The sequence below is a fragment of the Poecile atricapillus genome, chromosome Z, assembly GCF_030490865.1.
Source record: "Poecile atricapillus isolate bPoeAtr1 chromosome Z, bPoeAtr1.hap1, whole genome shotgun sequence".
Taxonomy (NCBI): domain Eukaryota; kingdom Metazoa; phylum Chordata; class Aves; order Passeriformes; family Paridae; genus Poecile; species Poecile atricapillus.
In genome coordinates, this window is record NC_081289.1 from 36,987,477 (window position 1) to 36,998,310 (window position 10,834).

Genomic DNA, 10,834 nt, shown 5'->3' on the forward strand with positions numbered 1-10,834 from the left:
ATACCTCGTGGCTTGTGAAAGAGATACATGTGGTTTGGTCTTACTAACTTTACTAAATTTGTCTCTGCCAGAGCAACAGGCAAAATTCCCCAGCACAGCATCAGAGCTAGATGATACAGTTGTTTTGAGAGCAGAGTCACCATGCAATTTTAGGGTCAAATTCTGGGATGCATAGTCCATCTTCATACCCAGCGAAAGAAACATGAGCTTTTGCAGGGGTGGACAGAAAGGGAAGGCGGGGAGGAGAGGATGGAAAAACATGACTGTGAAATATTACTTTTACTTTTGCAGAAAAGAAAGGAAACTCTGCCTATAACAGGACATACTGTGTGAGAATTTAAACTTCCCCATTTTTGTTACTGCGCATGAGTGGTCTCAGCATAATACGCGCTGGTGGAACGAGAAACAAGGTCCCAGTCCCCAGCCCGGCAAGACACTCCACGTCCCGGCTCGGGACTGCCGTGATGGGGGGAGCCCCGCCGGCAGGAGCCCAGGGGCGCCCGAGGCTGGGTGGGGGCTCCACAGGGATGCTGCCGGCCCCGCAGCCGAGTCTCGCTGCCCTCCCCCATGCCAGGGAATGCACTTAAAGAACCAGCCGGTCAGACAGCTCTCTCACAGCACGTTTTATTTGCAGCGGGGATTCCAGGGCAGCTCGTGTGTCCCGAGCCCCGGGGTCTACCTGCCCTGCCGGGGTGCTGGAGACCACGGGCCGGGGGCCGGCGGGGCGCTTTGCCTGCAGCCCCAGAGGGAAGCGGCGGCCCGAGGAGCAGTGGGGCTGTCCCCTCGCCCGAGAAGCGTTTGCAAGAGGCGGCCGGGCGCGGGAGGCGGCCCCGGCGGCAGGCGCGGGGCGCAGGCCCTGCGGCCCCTCATAGCGCCTGGTAGGTCCGTCGGGGCAGCGGCGTGCCGGGCGTCTCCGGCCCCGAGTCGATGCTGGCGCTGGGCGAGAGGGAGTCGGCGTCGCGGAGGGACAGCCCTGGTTCCTCCGCCGGGGAGAGACGGTCCACGATGCTGGAAAGGCAGTCCAGGCTGGACAGGGCGCTGCTCTGATCGGCGGCGTACCCTGACGGGAACGGGGCAGCGCGTTACCGCGGGGTGCCGCGCTGCCTCCCACAGACGCCCGGGCCCCGCCTCTGCCCCCCAGGCCGCGCCGGGTGCAGTCGGGCTTACCGTGGGCCATCTCGGCGCAGTAGACGGCGTCGAAGCTGCTGCCTCTTGCCGACCAAACGGGGCTGCCACAGTCGGCCTGCAAGACAGCGAGGGGCGAGTGCCGGCCCTGCCGCCCCCGCCCAGAGGCCAGCGGGACGCTCCCCGAGAAGGGAAAGCGCCATGAAGGCCGGCGGGGAGGGAGCGCAGCAGCCGCCCCCCAGCCCGGCTGCTGGCGCTGGGCAGCGCCTTCCCCATCTCGCCCAGCCCCCAGGCTTCCCCTCTAAGGCCGCGCTAAGAGGGTATCGGGGGGACGGCGAGACCCCGGGGGCTGGGGCGCCTGCAGGGCGCCTTCGGGCAGCGCTACGGCCCCCCGCGCATCCCCGGAAAGCCCGCGTGCGTGCTCAGCGGAAAATCTGGGAAGGGGCCTGTTCTAAGGCAAACCGCCCGCTTTTCCTGATGTCCGGATGCGTTCGGCCCGTCCCACACCCGTGGGACTGGTCCCACGGCGTTGGGCAGAGATGGACCTGCCCGCGGGCCCTCTGGGGTCCCCACAACCCCATGGCTCCTGCCTGTGTCTTACCATCCCATCGGAGCAGCTGGAAGTGGGGCTGGTCGGTTCGGAGCAACTCTGTCCGGGCAGGTGATAGTAGTTTTCTACCTGTTCCCTCAAGAGCTCCTGGAGGCTCTCGATGTATCTGATGGCGTTTCTCAGGATCTCTACTTTTGGGAGTCTTTGGTTGGGGTTGGCAGTGGTGCATCTCTTCAGGGTCTCAAAAGCCTGGTTCACTTTCTTCAGCCTCCTCCTCTCCCTCATGGTGGCTGCCTTCCGCCGGTCTATTGTGGTGGATTTTCTTTTGCAGGCTTTGCAAGCCCACATGAGGCAGTGACCAGCTTGGTGGTGGCCAGAGGGAGCTCGGACATGCTCCTCTTCCTCGGAGCAGGCGGGCTCGGGGGGCTCGTGGGAGCTGAAAGGAGGCAGATCCCTGGGCTCAAAATCCTCAGGGAATTCGCCCTCTGGGGAGGAGAGGCAGGAGCTGTCATAGAAGAGCTCGGACGGGGAGAACTTGCAGCTGTCCATCACCTCCATCCCTGCTGCGGAGGCGTCTGTGCGGGACGGTGGCCACCGGCTCTCGGCGAGGCGCTCCGCAGTGCGCTGGGGCAATTTCCTTCGTAATTAGCGACCCGAGACCAAGTGTCCTTCGGCTGATGCGGGGGGCCCTTATATATACATGGTAAAGGGAGGCTGGTCCGCAGCGGCCAGTCTTTATTAGCATATCCCACCACAGCCCCTGCCGGGAGCTGTCTGGGCAAGCCCCCTCCAGTCGCCAGGAGACAATTTGCTCCGCATCGCTCCTTTGGAGCGCCGAGAGATGGGCACTTTTCTAATGAACGACCTCCCATGCACTGGTTGCGACATCCCCAAATTTCCAACCAAGCCCGTGAATTTGCAGTTTGGTATGGAAAGAAAAAGAAGGGCAGTGGACACACACGAACCACTTGTCAGTGGCTCGTACAAGAACCCTTCCTAGTCCTGCTGTTCCCATCACACGTTTCTTCGTGAGGGACACCTACAGCCTCTACTTGCATATCTTTATTTCCCACAGCCCGTGATGCAGGTATAACCTGAAAAATTATAACCTTCTTCTCAGACCTAAGAGGAGCCTTCTTCTCCTTTTTAATTATAACCTTACTTAATTATAGCCTTCTTCTCCTTTTAAATGATAACCTTCTTCTCAGACCTATTTATCTCAAGGAGCGCTTTGTTCCAGTAATTAAAGTTGTGCCACCAACAGCTGAAATTTACAAATTGGGGGACAACAATGCACTGCTACTTGTGGCCAGGACAAGGAGGAGGGAAACCAGATTTTAGTGCTGTCGAATCGGATCACAAGGAAAGGTACTCACAAAAGAAAAGTGTATGTGTTTGCTCAGAGACAAATCCCCTTCCCATTCTTTCTCCTACTCTTGTGACCTGAAGCTGCTAGGGACACAATAGTCAAGCAGTGCCTTGGGCTTGCTAATTTTCTGCTTTCAGGCAAACTTGTACCGTTACAGATGCGTCCCAGCTGCCAGTGCAACAAACCCCTCCTGGAAGTGTAAAATTTCTAACCCCGCAATCCCTAAGTAACTTTACACAAGGGGACAAAAGCCTTGCAGAGCCCCAGCCGCAGCAGTAGCCGAGCGGAGTGGTGCAAGGGTCATTAGAGTGGTAATGAAGCCATTTAACAGGCATTTGCTAACGCGCAGGAATCCTTTGGTTTCATCCAGGTGGCTTTTGTAGCTGAGGAAAATATTATGAGAAGGGAAAGGAAACCTTCCCTACCTGGGAAAAAAATTATGTGACCTAATCTAACTTAAACGGAGAGCAAATGACCCAGCAGCGGTTCAAACGCTACGGAGCCGGTTTGTGTGCCCAGGAAAAAGGCGCCTTCAGTTAGCCTCCATTAAGGAAGAGGTAGTGTGGTGGCGCGGCCAGCCAGGAGCTCGCTGGATTGTCTCCAGGAGCAGCTGATCAAGTGAGCAAGGCGGGTAGGGAAGTAGCTCCTGAGAGAGATGCTCTGTGGCAGCGCACGCCGCCGGGAAGCCCTGCGATCCGCCAGGGCAAGGCGGAGAAAGGCAAGCAGCTCGGCCTGTGCTGGGGATGGAGGGAACCCATCCTTGTTTCTCTGCTACCACCACCCTCGAGCCCCCAAAGGCGGATTTCCACTCTTAGGCTAATTTTTTTTCCTAAAAAGCAACCCTGCACACACCTTCCTACGAAAGGATGCAAAATTCTCTAACAGCTGGGGAAGGCTACATCTGCACTGCTCTGGTTTATTTGGGGCCGTAAACACGGGGAGCCCCCTTTGAAATGAATACTCTATGGAAAACAGACAGTTGATAAAGGAATAAAGTTACAGAATGGGAAAGCTCAGAATTTCAGGCTTCTGCCGCTCTGAGGTGCAGGTTGCTGCTTTGTTGGGCCACATCTGAAATAGGACAGTTCCCTATTGTTTTCCTAAGACAGCATCAGTCAGGAGGGGTTCTGCTCTGCAGTAACTTGAACTCTTCACTGGGCTGTGGCGTGCACACACACAGACATACACAGATACACACACAATTTCATTTACTACATTTGCGCCGGCTAAAATAGACCTGTTTACATATTTATGCTTCGTGCACAAATAAACTTGATCTTTAAAGTGCCGGTTGCAGTTCCGATCACCTTTCTGGGTTGGTGCATGCTTGGTTTCTCTCCAAGCATGCACTGTGGATCTCCCGGTGCACAACGCCAAGCCCCTCAGTCTCGCTCTCCTGGCATGCAGAGCTTTAGCTCGCAGATTTGACTCAACTCAGCGGAGCTCGGGCTGTTAAGAAACGTGCTTTTCCCCAAAAGTTTTGGAGGAGCTGGAAAAAATTCTTTCCTTTTTTCTTGAATATTTCTGGGGAAATGGAGGAAACCATGGAAGGGCCTGCCACTCAAGAAGGAGAAAAAAAAAAAAATCAGTAATTAGTATCCCTTAAGGAGCCCCCGGCTCCTCTGGTAAAGTGATCTCAAAACAAATTTGCAAAAATGCAGTAGGCAAGTGGAACTAAAGAAAGGGGGGAGAAAACACGAACTACAAGGCTGGCTAATGAGGCTGCTGGCGAAGGGCGAGGTGGGGGGAGGGAGAGGATAGTGCTGCATTTCAGGAGGCTCAAGTCCGGAAAGCGGGAACAGCCTTAGCATCAGACACTGTCTGCTCCTGTGGACTGGCAGGGAGAAAGTGGTGAATGTGTCAAGATCCCTTTAAATGGTGTTCTTCGCCCCAGCCCTCCTCACTCCTCAGGAATCGTCGTGCCGCACCTATTTCCTGGAGGGATTCCATCCCATGTGGGCGCCGTTTGCAGAGCGTGCCATCTTTTCCCAAGTCCCACGCCTTTCTATTTAAGAGAAGAGAATCCTACCGAAACCGTAAGTCACCGGACTGAGGGGGTGAGAGGTGTTTGCGGTGCCCCCGAGCGCACCCCCAGCCCCGGCGTTCCGGAGCGCCTTTGCGCTGTGCCCGGCCGGCCTCCACGGAGCGCACGCCGGGCCCGGCGCAGGGAGGCCAGAGCGTGTAACTCGGTGCTGCCGCTCCGTTCGGCTCCCGCCGCCCGCGGGTACCGGCAGCGGCAGCGAGTGCTCCTCTGTGATGCCCCGAGAGCAAAACTGTTTCCCAGTCGGGCTGGTGGGGCCAGGCGCTTCCAGCCGTGTGAGAAACGTTTGGTTCCCCCCAGCGCTGGGAACAGTGAGCACCTAAGTAAACACATTAGTACCTGCCAGAGGGAATTGTATAGAGGACAGCTGAAGAAGGCATTGGCCTCTGCTGGCTCCCCGGGACTCCCAGGAGAGATCAAAGGGACACGAGGGAGTTTTTAGCAGCCTTGAGACTGGGAAAAGTTGCTAGTTCCTGCTATCGGAGGGACGTCCCAGCGAGCACATGGTTCAGTTATTCAACCTCCTCCCCCTCCCTGCCCCCTACCCCCATCCCTAGCTCATTCTCCACAGAAAGATGGAAACTGTGGAAAAATCGTACGGGGTCCCCAAAACTGCAATGGTCCACCCAGGAATTTTCCCGTGGCGACAATTGTTGTGTCGCCTCTTGATCGCCTGGACTTCAGAGAATGAGCTAAACCTGCTGCTGGCTGTTTGCTTCCCTTCCTGGTCTGCGGACGATTTCACCGAGGAAAATAAAGATGCACAATATAAAACCCAAAACAAACCAACCAAAAAAACCCAACAAAATAAAAGAGAAAACTCAAATCAACCAAACAAAAACCAAACCAAAACAAACCAACCAAAAACCTCAAACTAAAAACAAGGCTTTAAACGCTCGGTCGCGTCCCTTCAGAAGAAGGCGGTGTCAACGCGGCAGCACGGCCGACAGGCACCCCATTCCCCCCTTCCACTGCCTTCCCCATTTCGTTCCCGGCCCCACAGGCACGTCTGGCTGTGCCCCGCCGGGACGGGCACCACGCACCGCGGGCCGGCGGAGCCTCACATCCCCCCGCTCCTGAGGGAGCGAGCAGGTGGTTGGTTCCCAGGAGAGCGGAGCAGGTAGAGGAGAGGGAGACTGTGTTGAGCATGGCAATTTCAGCCCGCAGAGGGGAGGAGGGAGCGGCAGGGGCACTTGCGTAAAAACTTCTATGACTTTGTGCGTGGTCCCTCCGGAAAAAGACTTCATTAAATCACAAACCTCTTGTCTTTACCCAGTTATTGCCCTTTGATTTTGTGATTCCAGGGCCCTGTTTGCTTTGGCTGGGGACTTAAGTAAAGATTATCGTTATTAATATCTAACACAAACATTTTAATTGCAAACACACTGACGACCTTCACTGGGAAACCCGACATGTCAGCTGCAGCCCCGGGGGTCACGGAGAGTCTCTTCGGGAGGTATTTTCTTTATTTAATGAAAAAACTCTCCTTTAGGCAAACTTCTCCAAACAATCGCTCAAGTTACCCTGCTGCTGGAGGAGACGCTGCCGTGGGGGTCCTGCCGGGCGGACGGGTGGCTTGTTGAGATGTATGCCCGGCTGCGGGTAAATCTGACAGCCGGCTGCCCCGGTGTGGGTGCGACACTGTGGCTTTGGGGGGTGGCCCAGCACGGCTCCTGCCCTGATGCGGGCAGTGGGATCGCCGTGTGAACTCTGTGTAGCCCTTCCCGAGGACGCGGCGGGGTTTCAAACAAATTAGGAAGGAAGGAGAAGAGCTGCTAGCCCGATCTGAAATACTCTCTTGCTGATCAAGTGCCTTCGCTATAGAAGAGGGCTGCAGCGTCTTCTCTCTTGTGCCAGGTCGCAGAGGTGGCACGCAGGACCCAGCGCTTCCCCACGCCGCTTTCTGAAGAATCCGAGAGTTCCCCGAGGCAACGGGTTTAATTTGAAAGGAGAAAAAAATGGGGAAACTTGCATCACCGTGTCCACCACACTATCCCGCCGCAATTACTCCTTGCAAGGGAGTGTCTCATTAGAGGCAATTAGAGCTAGCACATCACTGGTTTAAAAACCCGGCTGGCCACGGCGGCACAGAAAGGGTAGTAGGAAGGCATGGCAGATTGGAGGGTCAGCTCTCAGGGGAGGCTCTACCCAGAGCTTCCACTTCAGACGGGTGTACCCGTGTCCTAGATGGCCTGGGAGGGGGAGACCTTCCCAAAGCGCGACTGTGACCTTTCAAAAACCAGAAACAAAGAATAAATCAATGGCTAAAGTTGACGAGGGGACGGCACGCGGGCAGAGTTGAAGTGTCCTCTGTTTACTTGTGCAGGCTGTCCGGCGAGCCCTGTGTGTGTGCCAGGGGCAGAATGCGCTGTTCCCTGGTGGTCGCCCCTTCCCGGGGGTACAATCTGTTACAGACCCTAACGCGCTGGCTGTGAGCAGCTCCGTTCCACTATTCTCAGCGAGGCTGTTTTTTTAAATCACTGAGTGAAAGGCTTCATATGCTGTTACCCCCCCAAACCCTTTCCGTCGCTTAACTCTTTCCTCCCTGAAGGACTCCATTCCCTTCTCCCTCAGGCTCAAGGCAGTCAAGGGGAGTTACCTTTCCTGGGAAGAAACTACAGCTTCCTCCAGCCCCAGAGGGAGCGGGCTTCTGTCACGGCCAGTTGCTGTACCATTAGTGCAGCAGGCCCGTCATTTTTACCGCAGACCAGCCCTGCGTTCAAGTCCTCGGTGTCGAGAGGAGAAGGTGAGACACACTGAGCCTCTCCCAGCTCAAGGACCGGGGCAGGAGGTCGGGGGGGGGGTGGGGGGGACGACGGGCTGGGGTATCTTCTTTCATCCCCCGCTTCTAACCTCACCTTCCACGAGCAGGGCAAGGCCGGGGAAGCATCTTGGCCTGGCACGGTTCTCGAGCGGCACTGTTGGACATTTTAGGGGAGCAATATCGCTTTTCAGGGGGACGTGCGTTCCGAAAGCACGGCGAGGAACCGAGCCACGGAGCACTGCGGGCGGCCGGAGAGGTGGCGGCTCCTGTCCGTATAACCCGTGCCCGCCCGGCTTCCCCGGCGCCCATGGGGAGATTCACACCGCGGGTGCGGCCCTAAAGGGGGAGAGACGGTCCTTAGAGGAGTCAACGAAGGAAAAATCTGTCCCGTGTCCTGCTTCCAGTCACACGGGTCGTGCTTCTGCTACATGGGTCTGACTCTTCTGGCCTTCTTCTCGCTGAAGTCAGTGGTGGGTTTTAACTCCGGGATCGGGTTATTTTATGAAATTAAGAGGACGGGAGGAAAACACTGTAACACAAAGAGCTTTATTTTACAGTCCAAGAAATCCATCTGTTCTTATATACAATATCACATTCCACCATTTAAATATATATGTTATGTTTACAAAAAAAAAAAAAGACAGTACTGAAATTATTTACAGGAACAAAACGAGGCGAGAACTCTTTAAATACGACTCACACGCAATGCAACCAAGAGCTTCACTCAGACAGGAATGAACTTCCCGGTGAGTCTCAGACAAAGCGGATCACCGGTACATAGGTAAGTATCTTAAATTAAAAAATAAAAGAAAAAAAAAAAAGGTGGTTTATGCAACACAGTTTAAAGAAAACAAACCTCGGGAAAAAGAAATGAGAAGGTAAGAAGGAAGTCTGTCTGGCTCGAGTCAGTGGGAGCCATTTTCTTTGGGGTAGGTGTACCTTTGATTGGATCTTAAAACGGCCCCTGCTTGGGCTTTCCACTGTGTGAATTTGCTTGGTTACTTAGTTTAGAGGAGACAGGGTGGAGGCTCCATCTCCTTTAAATACACTACCACAAACCCGGATTTATTTCTCCACCGCTTCCTCCGCGCCGGGCAGTTTGGGATCGTCGGAAGAAATACTGTCCACTATTGAAGAGAGGCAGCGAAGGCTGCTGGAGGCCGACGACTCGACAACGGAGACTCCTGTTCAATGAGAGAAAAGGCATTACAGAAGAGACCGCTCCTCCTCGCCGGGCCTCGGCTGGAGCTCCCGGCTGCCGGAGAGCCTGGGCAAAGGAGGGAGAGTGAGAGCCGGGCCGCTGGGAACGCGGGGCCCCTTCCCGTCGGGGCTCGGGAAGGGGCTCGGGCCCGGGAGCGACGGGCGAGCAGGGCCGGCAGGGCGGCGAGCGGGGCCCGCGGGGCGAGTTACCTTCTTTGGGGCTGACTCCTAGGGCTCGGGAATGGTCAGAAACGCTTTGCCAGTCGGAGCTGCAGGTGCTCAGGAAGTCCGAACTGGGGATCTGCTGCACACAGGCGGGAGCGGGAGACACGGGGAGAGGACGGGTGTTAGTGGGGCGGCAGCGGCTCCCCTGGACGGGCCGGGCCCGAGGACTGGCAGGTTCCCCGAGGAGCGCCCTCGGCGCCCGCCAGCCCTCCCGGCCCCCCCACCGGCCCTGCCGAAGAGGAGGAGGAGGAGGAAGGGGACGGGCGCGGAGGCGCTGCCGTGGCGGCCGAGGGGCCAAGCGGCAGTGCTTACATTTCCCTGCTTGGGGCTGAAGCTGAAGGGATCCCCCCCGATCTCCTGCATTTTCTCCTGCTGATCCAGCCTGTGCAAGAGGTCCTGCAGCCTCTCGATGTAGCTGATGGCGCTCCTCAGTATCTCCACCTTGGGCAGCCTCTGGTTGGGGTTCGCCACAGTCCGCCTTTTCAGAGCCTCGAAAGCTTCGTTGATCTTCTTCAGCCTTCTCCTCTCCCGCAGGGTGGCTGCTTTCCGCCTGTCCGTGGGGGCCGACTTTCTCTTGCAAGTTTTACAAGCCCAGATCAAACACTGGCCGGGGAAGTGAGGGGGTTGTAGTCCCGGGGGTGCCAGCACATGCTCCTCTCCGCTGCTGTCACTGCCGGCCTCTGGCTGCATTTGGTCCTGACACGGAGACAAGGTGCCATCGCTGCCTGGGTATAGCGGAGATCCCTCAGCCATCTCCAGCTGCTGTAGGGCTCCATTCTCCCCGTCCAAGTAGAAGAAATAGGAGCCAGTTTCAAAAAGGTCCATCATGCTGTCCCTGGGCCTCTCTGACTGCTTGAGTTGGGTGGCAATCTCAAAAACACCCCGAGGAACAACCCAGATGGAATTTAATTAGTGCAGTGACATAAGTCCCCCCCTGCTTTATATAGGAGCTGCTGAAACCCTATCCAACTTTTAGCTGTCGCGGTGTATCACCCTCCAAAACTGATTCCAGCCAGTCTCCCGGCCGCTGTCCTGAAAACATCTCCCATTCAGAAGGGGGAGGGGGGACACAAGAGGTGGGAGACAAATTGGAAAAAAATTAAAATAAAATAAACAAACAAACAAAAAAGACAAGCGGAAAGAAATTTACAATCCCCCCTCCTCCGAAATGCCGTGAGTTCGGGGCGCAGCGAAGGGAGGCGAGCTGTGGGATCGGGAGCGGTGGGCGGCCCGGCCCCGCTGCAGAGCCCTCGGGAGCACGGCTGGAGGACAAAGGCGCGGGGCTGAGCAGGGAGCCCTCCCCTAGCCCACCCATCGCACCCCCGGCGTACGCTCCCTGCCCGGGGCTAAGGAGAGATTTCAAAGGCAGCCATCGCTTTCTAAATAGACGGGTTAATATTTTCAGTAGAAGCCCCTGCTATTTCCACCCCCCGCCACCTTCCCCTTGCAGCATGCCATTCCTGCGACCCAAGCCACCCGGGCCAGCCCAAGGTTAGGAGCCAAGCTCGCTGTTCCTCCGCACACGTGGGGAAGGTTGCCAAGGCAGAGCTGTGCTGCGAT

General features: G+C 56.4%; 2 protein-coding genes and 1 long non-coding RNA gene across 4 annotated transcripts; all 3 read right to left on the minus strand.

The window, feature by feature from the left end:
• Positions 1-610: 610 nt before the first annotated feature.
• LOC131572771 (myogenic factor 5) lies at positions 611-2,245 on the minus strand. Its single transcript, XM_058826099.1, has 3 exons — positions 1,727-2,245; positions 1,168-1,243; positions 611-1,060 (listed from the first exon to the last, which is right to left on the minus strand). The coding sequence occupies exons 1-3, from the start codon at positions 2,231-2,233 to the stop codon at positions 867-869; spliced, it is 777 nt and encodes a 258-aa protein (XP_058682082.1). The 5' UTR covers positions 2,234-2,245; the 3' UTR covers positions 611-866.
• A 4,086-nt stretch (positions 2,246-6,331) lies between these two features.
• LOC131573844 (uncharacterized) lies at positions 6,332-7,818 on the minus strand. The gene is made up of 2 exons (XR_009276268.1): positions 7,685-7,818; positions 6,332-6,988 (listed from the first exon to the last, which is right to left on the minus strand). It is a non-coding gene; the product is annotated as an uncharacterized LOC131573844 (long non-coding RNA).
• Positions 7,819-8,376: 558 nt separating this feature from the next.
• Positions 8,377-10,439, minus strand: LOC131593142 (myogenic factor 6). Of its 2 annotated transcripts, none has more exons than XM_058865401.1 (3): positions 9,587-10,439; positions 9,260-9,353; positions 8,377-9,033 (listed from the first exon to the last, which is right to left on the minus strand). In XM_058865401.1, exons 1-3 carry the CDS (start codon positions 10,100-10,102, stop codon positions 8,915-8,917), a joined length of 729 nt encoding a protein of 242 aa, XP_058721384.1. In that variant the 5' UTR covers positions 10,103-10,439; the 3' UTR covers positions 8,377-8,914. The 2 variants fall into 2 exon arrangements, with proteins under 2 accessions (XP_058721384.1, XP_058721385.1); XM_058865402.1 differs by having other exon boundaries at positions 9,260-9,350; positions 9,587-10,429.
• Positions 10,440-10,834: the final 395 nt, after the last annotated feature.